Genomic DNA, 22180 nt, shown 5'->3' on the forward strand with positions numbered 1-22180 from the left:
CATGCTGGGCTGCCTTACCCCGCCCCGCCATCCAGTCTCTGCGTGTTTCATGTACTACCTACTCATAAACGAACTTTTCCCCATCACCTATCATCTACAATTTTTTCTGTTAGGATCAACTAGGTAGCTCAGGTGAGCCGTGAACTTTTGATCCTCCTGCTAGGACTATAGGTGTGTAGCAGCTGTCTCCAATTGTTTTGACTAAACCTCAAGGAGAAGCTGGTGAGTGCTGGGTGTCTGAAATCTACCACTTTGCTCCTTTCAAGAGCTGACTTCTTAAAAGAAGGCTTAATCCCTTCCCAGGTTTTATAAACTCAAATCTTTTTAGACCAAAACATACAGTACTGTCTGACCCAAACTACCAGAAACATCTAACAGTTTTACTGGTTTCATACATATGCAAGTTGCCAGGTCATCTTTTTGATTTCCAAAACATAAACAACAAGCTGTAACATAACAAAAAGTCCTACATGTACAAAAATTAAATTCTGCCCAAATTTTTCCTCATGAAAAGCAAAGATCAGAAAATGCCCCATGGTTTTAAGAAACCACACATGCGTACATGCACATGTGCACACACACACGTGCACCCCCCCCCTGCCAAGCTCTGCTCCACCCCAGGTGCAGCCCTGTGGGTGACAGGAGAGACTTGCACGCACACGCCGGAACCATGCGTGTGAGCCTGGCTACTTCTTCACTGTCACACTTAAAGCACAATGCAGCATTTGCCAAAACCAAGTCTTCTTTTCTAAAAACTTTTTCCAAAAGCCTTCTAGAAAAGACTGTACTGTCCAATCTTCCCTATCCAATCTCCACCCCAGGCAGAGGCAGTAGGATGGAGAAGACGGGCTTCGGCAGGCCTGGCTCGGGAAGCATTTAAAGAGCCCTTGGCTTCCCGGTGTGGCTGGGTGCAAGCCGCCCACTTTAGGGACTGAGCACCAGAAGCTTGTGAAGCTGGTAGAGAAAAGTATTCTTCCCTCGGCTGCCTTCCCGGTCAGCCTGCTCCATGACCAGCTTCGGATCAACCTAATGGGCAGACAGAAGGACCAGTCAGGCTCTGTGGTGGGGCCTGACTAGCATAAAATAAATACAATTATACACATATAGATGTATGACAAAAAAAGAGCTCTGCTTTTCAACACTGTATGGCGGTTCTCATACTACGGATCTGATCATTCATTTACGGATCTGATCATTCATTAATAAGGAAAGCCTTACTGAGAAATCTCCTGCACTGCCTAGTAAATAGGAACAGGAACGAGTAACTCATTTTTCCCATGATACTGGAGTTTGAACTCAGGCCTTGGACTTGCAGGTGCTCCACCACTTGAGCCACTCCACCAGTCCTCAGTGTTTTTTTAAAAACTTATTTCCAATTTATTTAAGATACTAAGTTCCCTAAAACATACCAATTGCAAATGAGTTCTGCTTTCAAAGCACTTCCCACTGTTAGAAGTCAACTTCAGGAACGACCCTGCTCTGCGCTGTGAAACCCGGTTCCCCGCAGGAGACCCTGGACGGGACGTCCGGAGGACACAATGGAACCTAAACGCCTCAGAGGTGGGAACCCTTGCCCTAGCTGGCTTGCGAAGACGCCTCTGGCTCTAGAATTGAAGCTTCAGACCCCTGCCTCCACTCCTTCCGCTGAAGCCACACCTGACTCCATTCTTTAGGCCTCACAGAGGAAATTGGGAAAGGACAAAGCCTGCTCTACCTTTTGTCAACACTGCTATGCTCAGATTCCTATACTGACACAGAGACCCTCAGTGTGACGGTATCAGGAGACATGGGCCTCTGGAAGGTGATGAGTTCTGAGAGTAGGGACCCCTAGAACAGTCCCACCATGGGGTGAACATTCTCAGACACCAGAGATCTCACGGACACTCTGTCCCTGTCACATGACGGTGCAGCCAGAAGGCGGCTGTCTGCAACGGCTCCCAGAGCCGTCTCTGCTGGACTCTGATCTCAGCCTCCAGAGCTGCTATTCCTCAGCCAGCAGTGTATGGATGCAGCGCGCTGACGAGCCATCTAAAGCCCCCTCCCCCCCCCCCCCCCCCCCCCCGCAGCCCCGGTAAAGGAGGGGCAAAGCAGCTTTCAACAGTGCCAGGCGCGGCAGGGTTCCGGCCCGCCACTCACACTTGTCTTTTCTAAACGTACTTTTCCAGGCAGCCATGGGGAGGCAGAGCAGAAGCAGCCACCCGCTCCACGGCCGCCAGCACTCACCACTCACCTGTGCTGCCCACTCTGCCTTGACGCTGTGTTGTCACCGCCAAGGAGGCCCTGGTTCTGAACCAAGGTCCACCCAGTGACCTTCTCCTCACCCACACAGAGCCACCTCCCACTCACCTGATTCCACTCATAGGGCTTTTCATGCCACTTGGGAACAATCTTCTCTCTAGGCTTCAACTGACAGAACAGGCTGCAATTAAGAAAAATAACTTATTTTTATTAAACATTATTAAAAAATAGTACTCTGATTTAAATCCTATACATTACCCTCAAAATCAGACAAATCCTCAACAGGTCAAATGTATGTAGTTTTGATCAGAGAATATTTAATTTACAGCACATTAAATAACCAACAAAAATGACTACAAAAATGCCTGGGAAGTGTTAAGACATATTACACAATTGTGTCACCAGAAATTAAGAGACAGGCGTCACACACGAGCACGTGACCTGTTCAGAAAAGAAAAACAAAGAGCAGTGCCAGAAGCTGACCGCGTGGGCCCAGATCAGCCTCATCTCACACAGACCTCGGAGCAGCTACCACAGAGATGCTCAGGGAACAGGGCAAGCCATGAGCAAACACTTACACCATGGCAATAATGACTCAGAAAGCGCTTCAATAAAACTACATAAAAATGGAAATTCTAGCCAGGCACTGGTGGCTCACGCCTGTCATCCTAGCTACTCGGGAGGCTGAGATCTGAGGATTGAGGTTCAAAGCCAGTCCGGGCAGGAAAGTCTGTGAGACTCTGATCTCCAAATAACCACCAGAAAACTGGAACTGGTGCTGTGGCTCAAGCGGTAGAGCGCTTGCCTTGAGGTGAAGAGCTGAGGGACAGTGCCCAGGCCCAGAGTTTAAGCCCTACAACAGAAAGAAGGAAGGAAAGAAGGAAAGAAAGAAAGAAAGAAAGAAAGAAAGAAAGAAAGAAAGAAAGAAAGAAAGAAAGAAAGAAAGAAAGAAAGAAAGAGAGGAAGAGAGGAAGAGAGGAAGAGAAAGAACGAAAGGAAGGAAGGAAGGAAGGAAGGAAAGGAAGGAAGGAAGGAAGGAAGAGGGGGAGTGAGGGAAGAAATTCTAGAATAAAAAGCATAATAACTGAAGCAGAAAATTCCCAGTTGTTCTAATTTTTAAAAGTCAGTAAACTTAAGGACAGACCTATAGTCATTATCCAATATGAAGAACTGAGAGGGAAAGCAGAAGGGCACTGAGCAGAGCCTCAGGGATAGAACCAACCACATGAACGCATCAGGATATACTCCACACTGCACAACCAGCAACACAGGTACACAACCAGATGCACTACAAAATGTCTCTTAGCAGAAGAAGACAGGAGGGATAAGGAGGACCAAGTTAAAGACCTTCAGAATACAACACAGATTGCAAGTAAAAGGACAGAAAAAGATGGGTCATGCACAGAGAACCAAAGCAACTGAATTTATAGGAGACAATACAGCCCTGAAGGGCTGGGAAGGCAGCTCCCTGGGAGAGCGCTTGCCTTGCATGCATGAGGCCCTGGGTTTGATTTCCTCAGTACCACATAAGCAAAAAAAGCCAGAAGTGGCGCTGTGGCTCAAGTGATAGAGCACTAGCCTTGAGCTGAAGAGCTGAGGGACAGCACCCAGGCCCAGAGTTCAGGCCTCACAACTGACCAAAAAAAAAAAAAAAAAAAAAAAAGACCTGAAAATGAGAACTATTATTAGAAGCAGAATAATGATGAATGTAGGAAATCCCAAAGTGTCTACAAGAACCACCAACACTGACAGATGAGTTTATAAGGTCACAAAAGAAGAGATCAGAGCTGGGAAGGTGGCTCAGTGGTAGAGCGCTTGCCTTGCATGCCTGAGGCCCTGGGTTTGATTCCTCAGCACCACATAAGCAAAAAGAAAAAAAGCTGGAAGTGGCGCTGTGGCTCAAGTGGTAGAGTGCTAGCCTTGAGCTGAAGAGCTGAGGGACAGTGCCCAGGCCCAGAGTTCAAGCCCCACAACCGGACCCAAAAAAAAAAAAAAAAAAGAAGAGCTTACTGTACAAAACTTTGCTAGAAATGAGCAACTCAAAACTAAAATTTAAAATTTTCATTCAAACAGCATCAAAGAAACTAAAACAGTTAAAAATAATTTAAGAAAAGAACAAGACTTGCATACTGAAATCTATAAAACAGTGTTAAGAGCCAGATGCTAGTTGCTCACACCTAGCTACTCAGGAGGCAGATGAGAATCACAATTCAAAGCCAGCTTGGGCAGGAAAAGTCTATGAGACTCTTATCTCCAATTAACCACCCAAAAGCCAGAACTGGAGCCGTAGCTCAAAGTGGTAGAGTGCTAGCCTTGAGCAAAAAGAGCTCAGGAACAGCACCCAGACCTTAAGTTCAAGTCCTATGGTGGTCAACAAACCAAAAACAGTGTTAAGAGAAATGTTTAAAAAATCCAAACAGATGTTCTCTTCTTCCCCAGTCTCACCTAGAGATTCAGCCCAACCCAGGCAGAGGATCCTGCATGGGGGTGGGAAGAAGATCAGCAGTAACACGGCTGTGAAGGAGGGAGAACAGGACAGGAAGGCAAGGGTTGCCCATGACAGGCAGAAAGCACTGAAGTGACAACAGATAAAAAGTATTTACCACCAAAACAAAAACCTTTGATCAGGCAGGCACTGGTGGCTCATGCCTCTAATCCTAGCTACTTATGAGGCTACTTAGGAGATTGGGAGAATCACTGTTTGAGCCAACCCATCCACATTAGAGCCCATCCCAATCAACAGTTGGATACAGCAGTGCGTGTCTGACATCACAGCTACATGAGAGGCTGCCATGGGGAGAATCATAGTTCTAAGTCAGTCCTAGGCAGGAAAGTCTTTAAGATGCCATTCATCAGAAAAAGCTGGATGTAATGACACCCACTCATCATTCCTGCTACAGACAGAAGTAAAAAATAGGAGAATGTCGGTCCAGGCACATACCTGGGCAGGAAGCGAGAATCGATCGTAAAAGTAGCCAGTGTAGGTAGGTCATTCTTCCTTGGAGTTGACCCATTTTCAGTCGACTGTCAGTGTATTCTTTTCCTAATAAACTTTCCTACTACTTTCACAATGAAAAAATTAACCAGTACAAAAAGGGGCTGGTGGTGTGGTTCAGAAGGCAGAGTAGAAAGCACAAGGCTTTCAGTTTAAATCTCAGTACTGCCAAAAAGAAGAAAACTGTCAGCAGAGCACCAGTGGCTCACACCTGTCATCCTAGCTACTCAGGAGGCTGAGATCTGAGGATTGCACTTTGAAGCCAGCCTGGACAGGAAAGTCTATGACACTCTTATCTCTAATTAATCCCAGAAAAAGCCTCAAGTGGGGCTATGGCTGAAGTGATAGAACACTTGAGCACAAAAAGAGCTCAATGACAGAGCCTAGGCCCAGAGTTCAAGCCCCTGGACTGGCACATACATACATGCGCGCGCACATATACATATACACATACATACATACATACATACATACATACATACATACATACATACACACGCGCGCGCGCGTGCTCCCACATACACAAAAACCCTCTGTCATCTACAGAACATATTAAGGTGAAAGACAATGGGGCAATTTATAAGGCATTTCTATAATTCAATGAGAAGACAAAACATTTATAAATGGGTGAAAGATCAAAGAAAGATAAATTATTGGCCAAAGATAGATAAACTGTTGGCCAAACAAATTATTGCTACATAACGAGGTTATCTACAGTTCGATATTATCGCATACCAGTAGACTGGCTACAGTAAAAACAAAACAGTCTGGCCGTGCCGTGCAGGTGAGGATGTGGAAATAGGAGCTGGTGTGCAGTCGTGGGAGGCATGGGGACTTTGCAAAGAGTTTGTCCATTTGGTCCTTTCTTTAAAAATTAACACAGACTGATACAACCCAACAATTCTACTCCTGAATTTCTACCCAAGGGAGGCATCTGCAAACATGCTCACAAAAACCGTGACAAGGCTCTGTTATCCACAGAGCCAAATGCTAGAAACAACTCACAAACTTTATCAACTGGTAAAGGAATAACAAAATGGCATATGCCAATGATGAACATGTTACAACATGGACAAACCTTACTTAATAAAAGTAGATTTTTAAAGAAAATATGATTGCATATATATCAAAATGCCAGAGAGGGCAGATGTATAGAGCCATAGCCCACGGCCGTCCAAAGCTGAGGGTAGACAGCTTACTGATGTGCGGCTTACAAGCCACAAAGTCTACCCATTGTAGGTATCAAATCTCTTAGTTTTAGTCATTTGTACAAGTTGTTCAAACGTCACGATTCTGTATCTAGCAAGCTAGTGGCAACTGTGGCCTATCCTCAGGAGACCATGACTGAGCCTCCTGGTGTCAAAGCAGCCAAGGAAGACACACATCGTCAAACATGGGCTGCAATAAGACTTCCTTTACATAGAGAAGGGTGAAGCAAGATCCGCTCAGGGCAAGTGTTGGCCCCTGTGGTCAGCAAGCCCCTCTGGGGGCCAAGAGGAAGCAGGCAGCCCGGGCAGACTCAAAGGCTGTGACCAACACTGCCTCCAAATGGTGCTGATGGTCTGCACAGCTCCACACATTCACTAAAAGCATTTTGGTGCTCAACACTAACTAACCAGGACACAGCTCCTTGTGCTGAGGGGCAGGGCTGCCAGGCTGTCAGGCTGAAGGAGGGTCCAGTCCCTAGAAGCCTCATTCCCTGCCCTTCACGCGCTCTTCCATGTACGTTAAGTTTCAAGGCAGGAACATTATAGTAAAACATTCTTATTTGCAAAGAAAATGAGCAAAGAAAGTAGAGTTAGCCTTTCTCACAATTTCTAATGCAGCTCTATGTACTCAATACCTTTTGAAGACCCTGGTTGAAGCGGGTCGGGGAAGAAGAACCCCCGGGGGTGCTTATGGCATCTTCCCTTCAGGGCTCCAGCTTCCAGCCAGCACAGGAACAGAGGGCAGAGGAACTGGCGCCCTACCTGAGATGCTGGCCCTCAGATGACGCACCACCCCAGGAGTGGGACGCCTTTGTTTCTCTTCCTGACCGTGCCCATCTCCTCAGCCTCCTCTGGTCCTCCAAGCTGACTCTGGCTCACCATCTCCATCAAGGGGCACTCCCTGCCCTCTGGCTGCGTTTGGCTAACGAGGAATCCAGAGAGGTAAAACTTCCTCCTCGATCTATGGTACCCATTCACTGTGGTCCTGTGCCCTGCCCTGGCATCCAAAATGACCCCTCCAGCATGCTTTCCTAGAGTCGCCCATCCAGGCCAATGCCGCCTGCACTCTGGCTGACAGTGTGGGGTCAACACCCCAACAACGTCTGCGGCTGTCTTGGCTCTAGAGGCTCCTGTGAGGCAGCCGATCGATCCAACAAACTTCCTACATGCTGCCTCACATCCACAATCAACACCGCTCTGCCTCATGACACGACTTACCCTAGAAGTTTCTGACGGGCATTATCCTGTAACTGCACAATTCTTTCTGGTCCGAGATACTCGGACCCATTTGGTCCATCACACACCAGCTTGTTGATGGCAGCCCTGAGAATGTTGATCTGCAAATAAACAGTGACACAAATATTCACACAGCTCCACACAGCTTGGGTTTTATCCCCCAGGAAGCAGCTTGTAGCACTCAGAGTGACTTTCTATGACTGACACCTGCATGGGATGAATGTTTAACTATTAAAACAAAAGAAATAATATTAATAATCACTACCACATATATTAATCATATAGGGGAATTTCACTGTGACATGTCCACACAGGTATACAAGGTATCCTGATCAACTTCACCCATATGTTTGACCCCACCCCCTCCCAGTTCTTAAAACAATGAACACACTTCACTGTCCTGTTTTTATACATGCAAATAATAAACTTCTTGGTCCACAAGCATCTTCTCTTTGTTAACCACACCCTCCTACTGTTACCTATCACCCCAACTCTCTCTGCTCAGGTCAGGAGCACTCTCTCTGCCCAGGTCAGGAGCACTCTCTGCTCAGGTCAGGAGCACTCTCTCTGCCCAGGTCAGGAGCACTCTCTGCTCAGGTCAGGAGCACTCTCTGCTCAGGTCAGGAGCACTCCCTCTGCTCAGGTCAGGAGCACTCCCTCTGCTCAGGTCAGGAGCACTCCCTCTGCTCAGGTCAGGAGCACTCTCTGCTCAGGTCAGGAGCACTCTCTGCTGAGGTCAGGAGCACTCTCTGCTGAGGTCAGGAGCACTCTCTGCTGAGGTCAGGAGCACTCTCTGCTGAGGTCAGGAGCACTCTCTCTGCTGAGGTCAGGAGCACTCTCTGCTGAGGTCAGGAGCACTCTCTGCTGAGGTCAGGAGCACTCTCTGCTGAGGTCAGGAGCACTCTCTGCTCAGGTCAGGAGCACTCTCTGCTCAGGTCAGGAGCACTCTCTCTGCTCAGGTCAGGAGCACTCTCTGCTCAGGTCAGGAGCACTCCCTCTGCTCAGGTCAAGAGCACTCTCTGCTGAGGTCAGGAGCACTCTCTGCTGAGGTCAGGAGCACTCTCTGCTGAGGTCAGGAGCACTCTCTGCTCAGGTCAGGAGCACTCTCTCTGCTCAGGTCAGGAGCACTCTCTGCTGAGGTCAGGAGCACTCTCTGCTCAGGTCAGGAGCACTCTCTGCTCAGGTCAGGAGCACTCTCTGCTCAGGTCAGGAGCACTCTCTGCTGAGGTCAGGAGCACTCTCTGCTGAGGTCAGGAGCACTCTCTGCTGAGGTCAGGAGCACTCTCTCTGCTGAGGTCAGGAGCACTCTCTGCTCAGGTCAGGAGCACTCTCTGCTCAGGTCAGGAGCACTCTCTGCTCAGGTCAGGAGCACTCCCTCTGCTCAGGTCAGGAGCACTCTCTGCTGAGGTCAGGAGCACTCTCTGCTGAGGTCAGGAGCACTCTCTGCTCAGGTCAGGAGCACTCTCTGCTGAGGTCAGGAGCACTCTCTGCTGAGGTCAGGAGCACTCTCTGCTCAGGTCAGGAGCACTCTCTGCTCAGGTCAGGAGCACTCTGCTGAGGTCAGGAGCACTCTCTGCTCAGGTCAGGAGCACTCTCTGCTGAGGTCAGGAGCACTCTCTGCTCAGGTCAGGAGCACTCTCTCTGCTGAGGTCAGGAGCACTCTCTGCTCAGGTCAGGAGCACTCTCTGCTCAGGTCAGGAGCACTCTCTGCTCAGGTCAGGAGCACTCTCTGCTCAGGTCAGGAGCACTCTCTGCTCAGGTCAGGAGCACTCTCTCTGCTGAGGTCAGGAGCACTCTCTGCTCAGGTCAGGAGCACTCTCTCTCCCTGGCAGCACAGAGGGCACCAGGGAGAGCTGTCACCCTGAGGACAAGCGTGTATGCCACCAGATAAAGCATGACAGCAGACACAATATCCTTAGGGTGAAAGCATGGTGAGTCGAGGACTCGCTGGCTCTGTGAAGAGCCGTCACACTAACCTCGACGATGTCCTCCACGCTGAACTGCACGTCGAACGCCAGTTCCATGTCATGCTCCGGCAGCACAGGGGCCTCGGTGGTCGGACTCCATCCCAAACCACACAGGACACCAGTGTAGCATTTTCCGTCGCGATCAACCCTGAGGTACGCATTTTAAGGGACGTTCACTGTATTTCACTATTTTAACACTCAAGAATTGACTGATAAAATCCTCCTCCATTATGCCTGACATAGCAACTCATTTCATTTGTGTATTTCCTCTGGTTTTTACACAGAAAAAGATATTGTTACGATGAGAGTCAAATACCCATATTAACCCACTATTAATATGAATTTCTTTTTCACTGACATAGATGAGCTAATGAACACAGAATTATAATACAGTTTCTTGGTTCTGTTTTTGAGTAGCTCTTAATGGGCTAGCTTTTCACTAGGGAGATTTCTTTTTTTTTTTTTTTTGGGTCCGGTCATGGGGCCTGAACTCTGGGCCTGGGCGCTGTCCCTCAGCTCTTCAGGCTCAAGGCTAGTGCTCTACCACTTGAGCCACAGCGCTACTTCTGGCTTTTTTTTTTGCTTATGTGGTGCTGAGGAATCAAACCCAGGGCCTCGAGCATGCAAGGCAAGTGCTCTACCACTGAGCCACCTTCCCAGCCCATCACTAGGGAGATTTCTGGAGGACACCTCCACTAGAAGGCTCTGAGACCTCAGGCCACAGTAAGACCTTCCTCCTCTGTTCTTCTTATCTACTCTGTCCCGACCAAGGCTGCCTAGCACAATGCTTCACCCTGGGAGTGCACTGAGGCTCCCAGGGCTCCAGTAGTGTCTTATGAGACAGCTGTATCTGCACACCGTTCTCGGTAAGATGTCACTTGAAAAGTCCCCATTCAGTCTTGGCACAAAAACTACAATCAGCTAGACAGTCCTCCTCCTGTTATCCTGGTTCCCATGACAAGAGCTGCTGATGAGAGAGGCAGAAAATGCCCTGAGCGCCCCGACATGAGCACCCCAGCAACTCAACGCAGCATGCTGCAGAGTGCTGGCTTTCCCGCCCTGTGGGAACACCTGCAGCCACCCACGATGCCAGCGAACCCGACTGCCTGTGGCCGGCCCAGGGGCACAGTCGAGCTCAAAGCTCAAGTATGGCTTCTTCTATCAAGTATCACTTTTGCACCACCATAAAGCTAAAAAAATAATAATAAAAGGAAGTCCAGAGCTGTGTATTCATCAGTGGTAGCAAGAATGAATCAAAGTGGAGCCGAGGGATAGCCACAAAACTGCCAGACAAGCTGGGTGGCAGTGGCCACGCCAGTCATCCTACCTACTCTTCGGGAGCCTGAGATCTGAAGATCGGGAGGCTGCGATCTGAAGATCGTGGGTTGAAGCCAGCCAGGGAAGGAGACTCTTATCTCCAACTAACCAGCAAAAAAAAGCCAGAAGTAGAGGTGCAACTCAAGTGGCAGTGTGCTAGCTTTGAGCAAAAGAGCTCAGGGACAGAAATAAACAAGAGGTTCTTTAACAACAACAGCAACTCAGGACAGTGCCAAGTTCAAGTCCCAGACACACACACACACACACACACACACACACACACACACACACACACACACACACACACACACACACACACACACACACACACACACACACACACACACACACACTCCCCTTCTGCAAATGCTTCTCTTAAAGAGGAAAGAAAATGCCTTCTGGCTCCATCAGCTCAGGTAGGGTCAACACGCTCTACCTCAACTCCATCACTGGTGCGAACAGCATGCTGAGAAGAGCTGGGAGGCCGGGGATGTGAGGCATCAGAGAAGTCTCTCTCAGGAGCATGGTGGACCCTGCGGCACAGGGAACTAGAAGTCAGTGTGGAAGCCCAGCCCTGCTCACCGGCCGCCCACATCTGCTGGGTCTGTCTCATGGGCTCCCAGCCCACCAAAGAGAACTCACCCCTCTGCCCTCAGCTCCACCACCTACCTCCTCTAGACAGACACCTCAGGAGGCTGCTTTGGCAGTCGCCCCTCTGAGGAATCACTCTTTTCTTCCCTTTCACCTCATTACACGACTGACTTTTCCCAGACCCCAAATCTTGGGTTTATTCTCTAGCCAAGCACAATGAATAACTGAGTGTTAAGGACTCAACTAATTCCCACATTCTTGTGTAACAGAAAGCAATAACGTTTCACTTCTTAAACCTGCTTCAGCCAGCGCACTCAGGAAATAGCCTAAAAGTATAATATATGAGCAGAAACACATGCAGTCTGTCAAGGAAAAGGAGAGAGGACAGACAAATCAAAGCCCTCTGCTCACCAGTGGCGTTGACCGAGAGTGAGGCTGCCACCAGCATTCTCTGGTGCAGGTCAGCAGGGGCGTCACTGATGACAACTGAGTTGATGCTCTCCTTCTCGATCCACACACACCTGCAAAGAATTGGCAGGAGACAGGGTATCGGCCCCCTGATCAGGCAATGAATCATGCCAGACGGTCATGCCAGGGGCAGTCACAGACTAATCTACAGGCTGCGCCCTCCCCACACTGGCTCTCACGTTCCTCCCTTCCACCCTCCCCACTCCTCCTGTGGCCATCTCTCCTTGTCTTCATGCCACCAGCACATGAGGATGCCCCAACTTGCTCCTCTACCTGCTCTGCGTCCTGCAGAGGGCCTTCGCATGAGCCTACTCTCCCCACGCTGCTTCTCAGCAGCAACAGATTTGCAGGCACTGTACAGGACGTTTCTTCTTTCTTGTCCCTCATCACTGACCAGCCTAAGCTCCAGCCTGTTTGTCCCACAGGTACCTCCTGTCCTGGCCTCAGTTACACCAAGGACCAGTCTGAGAAGGAACCTCTCACTCAGAAATCCAATGTAGTGGGCACCAGTGACTCACGCCTGTAATCCTACCTTCTCAGGAGCCTGAGATCTGAGGACCACAGTTCAAAACCAGCCAGGGCAGGAAAGTCTGTCAGACTCTTTTTTTTTTTTTTTTTTTTTTGCCAGTTACGGTGCCTGAACTCTGTGCCTGGCACTGTCCCTCAGCTCTTCAGCTCAAGGCTAGCGCTCTACCACTTGAGCCACAGCACCACTTCCAGCTTTTTCTGCTTATGTGGTGCTGAGGAATGGAACCCAGGGCCTCATCCATGCAAGGCAAGCACTCTACCAATGAGCCACCTTCCCAGCCCTAAGTCCGTCAGATTCTTATCTCCAATTAACCACCAGAAAACTGAAAGTGGTGCTGTGGCTTAAGTGATAGAGGGCTAGCTAGCCTTGAGCTGAAAATCTCAGGACAGCAACCAGGCCCAGAGTTCAAACCCCATGACAAACAAACAAAGAGAGAGAGAAAGAAAGAGAGAAAGAAAGAAAGAGAGAAAGAGAGAAAGAGAGAAAGAGAGAAAGAGAAAGAAAGAAAGAAAGAAAGAAAGAAAGAAAGAAAGAAAGAAAGAAAGAGAGAAAGAGAGAAAGAGAGAAAGAAAGAAAGAAAGAAAGAAAGAAAGAAAGAAAGAAAGAAAGAAAGAAAGAAAGAGAGAAAGAAAAAAGAGAGAAAGAAAAAAGAGAGAAAGGAGAGAAAGAGGGGCGGGGAGGATGGGAAGGGATGGGAAGGGGAAACAAAGAAGGAGGCTACAATGCTTGATAAGAAATGTACTCATTATCTTGCCCATGTAATTGTAAACCCTCTGTACAGTATTTTCACAATAAAAAAAAATAAATTTTTTTAAAAAAAGGAAAGAAAGGGAGAGAGAAAGAGAGACACAGAGAGAGCGACAGAAAGAGAAGGAAGGAAGGAAGGAAGGAAGGAAAGAAGGAAAGAAAGAAAGAAAGAAAGAAAGAAAGAAAGAAAGAAAGAAAGAAAGAAAGAAAGAAAGAAAGAAAGAAAGAAACCCAATATATTCTGCACACAAATTTCAGTGCTCATGCAGGAAAGAACCGTGGAAGGCAGGGTCTGAGCATTTTCAACAGCTCCTCCATGAATTCCTCACCACCATTCCTGGAGGGATGGAGAGGTACTTTGAGAAGCTAGGGGTTGCCTAAGTGATGGCTTCTTTTGCAGTACTGGGACCAGAACTCAGGTCCTCATGCTTGTGGCAGGCAAGCCCCCAGCACTCCAGAGGGATCACAGTAAGGCTTCAGTTTGTGGATGAACACTAAAACATGGCTTATAAGCATTGCCCTTGTGCCACAGGGTCAGCACCCCACCCCCACATCCAATTCAATCAAAACTTACTTCAGTGCTCAGATTTGGGCTATGCCAACTCACCTTGATCCCCAACACTGCCCTGGCAAACGCCTCCACAGTCATCAGATCTCAAACTCCTCCTAACAGCTCTACTGTCTCCCAAGTGCCGTCAGGCCCAGACACTTCCATGGTGTTCTGGGACCCCTATCCAGACCCTTGTCACCGCTAGTCTTCTTTTCCATAGAATCACACTGGATCCACAGTATTAGTGAAGATGACAGGTGCTAACCAAACTTCAACTAGCATCAACTGCGCCTCAGATAACCCCACTGGCCACCACACAGCCACCACACAGGGCTGCTCAGAGCACGCTGGTTACCATCCCAGATCCAGGACACCCACAGGCCTGCGGAGTCAGTCAGGACTAGAATAGGAAAAATGAAATCTCCAAGAGAAGATACCCCAAAATATGTACTGTAAACTGTTTTTGTGGAAGAGAGATTTGGAGCTAGGTGAGAATTAAGATGAGTATGAAATATCCCAGCAGTTTGGATACAAATAAAGATTTGTATCTGATGAAGTCTCTAATAAAGAAGCAGAGAAAAAATTCATGGGAAAATTAACTGAATCCTACCTGAACTTGGATATTCTGGTCAAACTCTGACACTTCAGTTCATATGGGTTAAAGGGCCCATGTAGCACAGCCTGCACACAAAGCACACACGTGAGTAATAAGCAGTACATCATGTACCATCACATGTAAAAGTCTAAGTCAGCATACACTGTAAAGACTACATTTCCAAGTTTAGTAAGAGGGCTGGAGGCCTTGCTCAGAGGCTACTGAACACAAAGCCCTGAGTTTAAATCCAAGAACAAAGGAAGGGTAGGGTAGGACAAGACAGGACAAGAGAGGGAGGGAAGGAGGGAGGGAGGGAGGGAGGGAGGGAGGGAGGGAAGGAAGGAAGGAAGGAAGGAAGGGAGGGAGGGAGGGAGGGAAGGAAGGAAGGAAGGAAGGAAGGGAGAAGTGATTAAAAATAAAGAAAAAAGAAAAGAGAAAAACAAAGGTATCTTGGGTTGGGTACACAAGTCCGAGGTACAGCACTTGTCTAGTATGTATAAGGCCCTGAACTTGATCTTTAGCACAACACAAAAAGCCCTAGCTGAGTGCTAATGGCTCACTCCTGTAATCCTAGTCACACAGGAGACTGATGATAAATGAAGATTACAGTTTGAAACCAGCTGAGGAAGGAAAGTCCATGAGATTCTTATTTCCAATTTCTTGAGGTTTTGTTGGTTCAAGACTGGGCTTCAAACTCAGTAGCTGATGCTTTTGCTCATTGTCTGATGCCCTATCACCTGAGCTATGTCTCCAACCCCTCTTTATCTTCAACTAAACACCAAAAAAACAGAAATGGCACCGTGGTTCAAGTAGTAGAGTGCTAGCCTTGAGCAAAAATGCTCAGGGACAGGGTCCAGGCTCTGAGTTCAAGTCCAGGAGTGGCACACTGGCAAACACTATGCCCATGCACACACACGTGTTCTTTTCCTGGAATGAAACTGACTAAAATTCTTCCTCTCTGCTCTTCATGAAACATTGACAAATATGTTAATAAAAGTATGATTCTTTTCCGTAGATCAAACCCATTGAACAGACAAGCATTATGCCGCAAGGCCAACGGCTGGGAAAATAAAAGTGGGGTCTCTGAACAGAAGAACCTGCAGCCAGCCTTCTTCTCCAGAGAGGCGGCAGGGCCAGCCCCAGTGCCCAACCCACAGCCCTTTCAGCAGCAGGAAATCTGGACTGGGGCTGGGAAGGTGGCTCAGTGGTAGAGTGCTTGCCTTGCATGCCAGAGGCCCTGGGTTCAATTCCTCAGCACCACATAAGCAAAAAGAAAAAAGCCAGAAGTGGCACTGTGACTCAAGTGGTAGAGCGCTAGCCTTGAGCTGAAGAGCTGAGGGACAGCGCCCAGGCCCAGAGTTCAGGCCCCACGACTGAAACCCCCCCTCCCCGCCCCAAAAAGAAAAGAAAACCTGGACTGGCAACTCTTCCTTAAAGCACATCTCTTCTTACAGCAGAAAAACCAGGACACTTGGCCACTTTGGAAAGAAGCAAGGTTTTTAACACTCACTGAGCAAAATCGCCAGTGTTTTCCCTTCCCTCCCTCCCTCCCTCCCTATCTTAAAACACAGACTTCACTGTAGAAAAAGCAAGAGTACTAAGAACCAGGAAAGAGCTAAGCATGGTGGCACAGACTGAAACCCACACTCGGGAGGCTGAGGAGGAAAGCTGTGAGATCCAAGGCCTCAGGGATTCTTGGACCTCAAAAACCAAAAGAATCTAGAGCAGCAAAGCCCTCGTGTCTAGCTCCAGGCCAAGCGACACCCCAGCATGCCGGAAGGCCTGGAGGTCGTGTCCTGCAGCTCCACACACCACACCTTGCAGCTGGGAGCACCCAGTCTACTGGAAGAAAAGCTCTCCAGCAACACCCGGATCAGATACTTCTCGTCGTCCTTCATCGGGGAGGGCAGAGGCCCGTCGGCCACAGTCTCCACTGCCTTGGAGAACAGACCCTTGAGGACTTCGTGGCTTTGCTGAACAAAGTAAAAATTTTTTCTTTTGTTAAAAGAGAAATTCTGTTAAAAGCATCTTATTCCAACCTAATCTAAACATTTCATATCTAACCTGTAGATTGCTAAGGTAAAGACAAGGTCATTTTAAAATTCAGGTAAATGGGCCAGGAAGGTGGCTCAGTGGTAGAGTGCTTGCCTTGCTTGCATGCATGAGGCCCTGGGTTCATTCCTCAGCATCACATAAGCAGAAAAGGCCGGAAGTGGCTCTGTGGCTCAAGTGGTAGAGCGCTAGCCTTGTGCTGAAGAGCTGAGGGACAGCGCCTACCTAGGCCCAGCGTTCAGGCCCCTCGACCGACAAAAAAATAAAATAAAAATAAAATTCAAGTAAAAGAAGGTAATACTTTATTATGTGTTAGCCATCAGAAAATACAAGTGTTTTACATATAAAATTCAGTTTTACACAGGGAATCTCATCACAGTTCTTATTTTTCAGCTGTTAGAAAATTTAGCCAGCTCTCTAGATATGATCTTGCTAGACTGTCCTTCCCCGACTCCCTGAACCTTCACCCACAGCAGCACCACAGAAGCACAACCAAAGACCTTCAGCACTGAGCAGAAGCAGCCTCTTGGAAACTTTCAGGCCAAGAAAAGTAACTTTACAACTCATCTTGAAAGAAAGTTAATTTTTTATTTTATTTTAATTTTAATTTTTGTCAGTCATGGGGCCTGAACTCTGGGCCTGGGCGCTGTCCCTCAGCTCTTCAGTTCAAAATGAGCGCTCTACCACTTGAGCCACAGCGCCACTTCTGGATTTTTCTGTTTATGTAGTGCTGAGGAATCAAACCCAGGGCTTCATGCATGTAAGGCAAGCACTCTACCACTGAGCCATCTTCCCAGCCCCAAGATAATTTTTTTTTTTTTTTGTCGGTTGTGGGGCTTGAACTCTGGGCCTGGGCGCTGTCCCTCAGCTCTTTAGCTCAAGGCGAGCGCTCTACCACTTGAGCTACAGCACTACTTCCAGTTTTCTGGTGGTTTATTGGAGTCTCGAGGTCTTTCCTGCCCGGGCTGGCTTTGAACTGCGATTCTCAGATCTCAGCCTCCTGAGTAGCTAGGATTACGGGTATGAGACACCAGCACCCAGCTCCAAGATATATTTTAAAATGTGAAAAATATCTTATTAATAACCACCATTATCAAGATAATTCTTAGAATCCATTTTAAAGGAAGAAAATTATAGAACACATTCAAATCTAATTTTCATTTCAAGGGGAAAAAGCTTGAATGGGGAACAAAATGATATCCAACCAGCACAGCCTCAGGGAGATCCAGAAGCTATAAACAGACCCACAGACCTGATCCAGGCTTGGCCCACCATCTCCATCATCAGCATCAGCATCATTCATCTATCCATCCCTCTTACTCTTAACCACCTCGGAGAGGAGGGAAAGTGCTCCCTGCTCCTTGGTTTTCTCCTCCCCACCTCTCCCCTGAGACTGCAGACACACGAGTGCTCTCAAGGGACGGAGGTACATACTTTCGACTCATAGGACTCCTCTGAAAGCTCAGCATGGCCCTCTCCAATGAGGATGTCTCTGATGTTGACGATGTCCTGGGTCCCCAAGTAGCGGTACACATCCACATGCAGTACATTGTGCACAACTGAGAAAACCTTCACCAGCAGGGCACAGCCACTCACAAGGGAAGCAAACCTCCCGCTGGCCCTGCCGCTCCAATGCTCACCACAAACAAGAGACTTCGCCGAGGGTCGCATTTTGCAAATCTTAAATTCCAAAGCCTATGTAAGAAAGAAAGGCAGGGGCTGGGAAGGTGGCTCAGTGGTAGAGCGCTTGCCTTGCATGCATGAGGCCCTGGGTTCGATTCCTCAGCACCACATAAGCAAAAAGAAAAAAGCCGGAAGTGGCGCTGTGGCTCTAGTGGTAGAGCACTAGCCTTGAGCTGAAGAGCTGAGGGACAGTGCCCAGGCCAGAGTTCAGGCCCCACGACTGGACCAAAAAAAAAAAGAAAGAAAGGCATACTGCAGTGACTTTAAAAGCAAGTAAGCTAGATGCCAGTGGCACACATCAGTTATCCTAGCTATTCAAGAGGCTGAGATTCGAAGATCATGGTTTGAAGTCAGCGCAGGAAAAAAAGTCTGTGACATTATCTCTGATTAACCACCAAAATGCTGAAAGTAGTGCTGTGGCTCAAGTGGTAGAGTGCTCATTTTGAACTGAAGAGCTGAGGGACAGCGCCCAGGCCCAGAGTTCAGGCCCCATGACTGACAATAAATAAATAAATAAATAAATAAATAAATAAATAAATAAATGGTAAATAGTAAGAATTTCACAGCTAAAGAAACTTGTTCTTACTTTTTTCTTTTTTGCCAGTCCTGGGGCTTGAACTCTGGGCCTGGGTGCTGTCCCTCAGCTCTTCAGCTCTAGACGAGCACTCTACCACTTGAGCCACAGCGCCACTTCCAGCTTTTTCTGTGTATGTGGTGCCGAGGAATGGAACCAGAGCCTCATGCATTAGCTAGGCGAGCGCTCTGCCACTGAGTCACCTTCCCAGCTCTGATCTCATTTTTTTCCTCATCAGCAACAACAGCAGCAGCAGCAGCAGCAGCAGCAGCAGCAGCGGCCAGCCCCTTCCCTACACTGGGCCCTGGCTGGTATGATGGAATGGTGGGGGCCACGTGCACCCAACTCTCACTACAACAGACTCTACCTCACCTGAAATGGAAGCTCGAGAAGCTGACTCGGAATCTCCATTAGAAGACACAACTCTACCCGCGTTCTATTGCCATAGTCTACAAAGAATACCTGGAAGATGGAAAAAAAAAGTGAATCTTAGATCTATGGCTCAGACAGCCTCAGCCTTACACAACGCAGTGCTGTCCACGGTCCTGCAGACTTCCCCAGTGGGTCAGGTCTCAAACCCATAGTGATGATGGAAATATCTCAGGCTTCCCTAGTGTGATCATTTTACATCCATTTCTACCTGTTATTTCCCTTTAGTTTGAATGGTTTGTTACAGAGAACCTACCTCAGCGTGGTCTCCAGACACATAAAGGATCTGGGCTCTAAAGTAGCTCTCCCTGTCACAGTCAGCAAAAGGCGCCAAGCAGACCAGGTCCGGGTGAGGGTGAACAGGCAGGGGCGCCAGTTCCAGCTGGTTTATCTCAGCAGTGAGCTTTTTAAGAAGTTCTGTGTTCCTTTCATCAATCCTGTACCCCCAAAAGTGGCCCACTTCTACCACCTACAAGGGAAAAGAATGGCAGGGATGAACACTACAAAGGGAGACTCCACGGCACTTCACAAACTTAGTCCTGGGTATATGTGCACTTGCTAAGAGTGCTTGTGAGAGACGAAAAGAGAGGGCTCCGAGCAACTAAGTAAGGAAGTGTGTGTGACACATTCTGTTCCTGGAGTACAGGACTCACTGGGCCACGTCCAGGTACTAAAGGCTCTGAGAGGTTTGAGTCTAGCCCAGACATAAAGCCAATAGCCAATACCACAGGGCCTCAGGTAACCTCCAATCTGGTTAGGCCAGGTGTTGCGCAAGTACACAGCCACAGACAACTGGTAGTATGTGGGTCCTGGCATATTTCGGCGAAGGCCAGGCTGAGCAACTTGTCACTACTGCTCAGACCATGAAGGGCCAGAGACACTAGTGTCTCCATCTGTCTAGAACCCAGATTTACACATGAATGTGGATTCACCAGAAAGCATGTAAGAAGTGTTTTGATTCTGGTGGCTGGGATCAGACCCAGAGCATCACACATGTAAGGCAAGAGCTGTAGCCATACCCTTGAGCTGAATCTCAAAGACCCCATGTATTTTAATTAAAATTTTATTTTAAAGAAATAAAAACCAAGCCGGGCACCGGTGGCTCACGCCTATAATCCTAGCTACTCAGGAGGCTGAGATCTGAGAATCGCGGTTCAAAGCCAGCCCGGGCAGAAGAGACCGTGAGACTCCTATCTCCAATAAACCACCAGAAAACCGGAAGTGGCGCTGTAGCTCAAGTGGTAGAGCGTTCGCCTTGAGCTGAAGAGCTGAGGGACAGCGCCCAGGCCCAGAGTTCAAGCCCCACGACCGACCAAAAAAAAAAAAAAAAGGAAATAAAAACCAGGGGCTGGGAAGGTGGCTCAGTGGTAGAGCGCTTGCCTTGCATGCCTGAGGCCCTGGGTTCAATTCCTCAGCACCACATAAGCAAAAACAGAAAAAAGCCGGAAGTGGCGCTGTGACTCAAGTGGTAGAGCGCTAGCCTTGAGCTGAAGAGCTGAGGGACAGCGCCCAGGCCCAGAGTTCAGGCCCCACGACCGGACCCCCAAAAAAAAAAAAGAAAGAAAGAAAAACCAGCGCTGGGAATGTGGCTTAGTGGGAAAGTACTTGCCTTGCATGCATGAAACCCTGGGTTCAATTCCTCATTACACAGAAAAAGCCGGAAGTGGTGCTGTGGCTCAAATGGGAAGGGATGAGAAGGGGAAACAAAGGAAAAGGAAACAATGCTTGATAAGAAATGTACTCATTATCTTGCCCATGTAATCGTAACCCCTCTCTGTACGGTATTTTCACAATAAAAAAAAAAAAGAAAAGAAAAGAAAAAAGAATAAAAATCATACCAAATAATTGTAGTGCTAATATTAGTTTTAGTAATATAAATTTAATTATATAGGCACATATCACAATGCCAATTTTTAACATGTATCTTGTCAATTATGCCTATCTTTTTTTTTTTTTGTCAGTCATGGGGCTTGAACTCTGGGCTTGGGTGCTGTCCCTCAGCTCTTTAGCTCAAGGCAAGCACTCTACCACTTGAGCTATAATGCCACTTCCAGTTTTCTTGTGGTTTATTGGAGATAGGAGTCTCACGGTCTTTCCTGCCCGGGCTGGCTTTGAACCGCGATTCTCAGATCTCAGCCTCCTAAGTAGCTAGGATTACAGGTGTGAGCCAACCCTCGCCCGGCTTATTTTTATCATTTTAAATGTACTTAACATTTTAAAAATTAATTTTGGAATGTTTGTTATATTATTTCCCTCTGTTCTGAAGCACACTAACTCAAACTCGCCCATGCTTACACCTGGTTAGAGTGCACAGCTATGAGTATAGGAACGTTGTACACACAAACACACACACAGTATCAGCAGAATCAGAGAGGAAAAATGGCCAGGTGCTGGGGGCTCACACCTGTCATCCTAGCTACTCAGGAGGCTGAGATCTGAGGATCAGGGTTTGAAGCCAGACAGGAAAGTCTGGGAGACTTTCATCTCCAATTAATCACAGAAAAAGCCAGAAGTAGCACTGTGGCTCAAGTGGTAGAGTGCTAGCCTTGAGCAAAAGGAAATCAAAGACAGTGCCCAGACCCTAATTTCAAGCCCCAGGATGGGAAAAAGAAAAGAAAAAAAGAGAAAGATGAGAAAGACTCTAATCTCACCCTCACACATTCTTACCTCCGTGACATCAATAGTAAGGAAGACATCAGCAACTGTCTTGGACCTGTCTGATGTGTTGAATGAGACTTGCATAGGATCTACTGTCTGCTTCTGGAAGTCCACATTTACCCTATATAACACACAAGTATTATTTTTTTTTAAAGTTTCCAAAACAATGTTTATGTTCGTGAAGTTCCATGACTTATCCTAATACTTGTACAAGAAAAGAACATTTCATGAAACACCTAAGTTGGTGCTATAGTTTAGATTTGTGTTGAAGCCTTGGGGACATTGGGGTACAATGCGACTTTAGGAGGCTGGGCCTAGAGAAGGAAGGTGTTACCTTGGTGGT

The 22180-nt window shown here is 47.8% G+C and overlaps 1 protein-coding gene across 2 annotated transcripts in view; it reads right to left on the reverse strand.

Moving 5' to 3' along the window:
• Positions 1–389: 389 nt before the first annotated feature.
• Positions 390–22180, reverse strand: part of Tdrd9 (tudor domain containing 9) — a 94375-nt gene continuing 72584 nt past the window's right edge. Inside the window, exons 25-36 of one of the 2 annotated variants that reach the window (XM_069997455.1) lie at positions 21847–21958; positions 19436–19648; positions 19123–19212; positions 17928–18188; positions 16259–16414; positions 14457–14527; positions 11964–12073; positions 11398–11494; positions 9654–9792; positions 7660–7778; positions 2347–2419; positions 390–1026 (exon numbers count right to left, since the gene is read on the reverse strand). In XM_069997455.1, the coding sequence (XP_069853556.1) occupies positions 925–1026; positions 2347–2419; positions 7660–7778; positions 9654–9792; positions 11398–11494; positions 11964–12073; positions 14457–14527; positions 16259–16414; positions 17928–18188; positions 19123–19212; positions 19436–19648; positions 21847–21958 (1543 nt within the window). In that variant the 3' untranslated portion in view covers positions 390–924. The remainder of the gene's footprint in view (positions 1027–2346; positions 2420–7659; positions 7779–9653; positions 9793–11397; positions 11495–11963; positions 12074–14456; positions 14528–16258; positions 16415–17927; positions 18189–19122; positions 19213–19435; positions 19649–21846; positions 21959–22180) is intronic. The other variant, XM_069997456.1, reaches the window with a different exon arrangement.

This window comes from Dipodomys merriami, unplaced genomic scaffold, assembly GCF_024711535.1.
Source record: "Dipodomys merriami isolate MVZ:Mamm:240054 unplaced genomic scaffold, mDipMer1.0.p SCAF_50, whole genome shotgun sequence".
NCBI lineage: Eukaryota > Metazoa > Chordata > Mammalia > Rodentia > Heteromyidae > Dipodomys > Dipodomys merriami.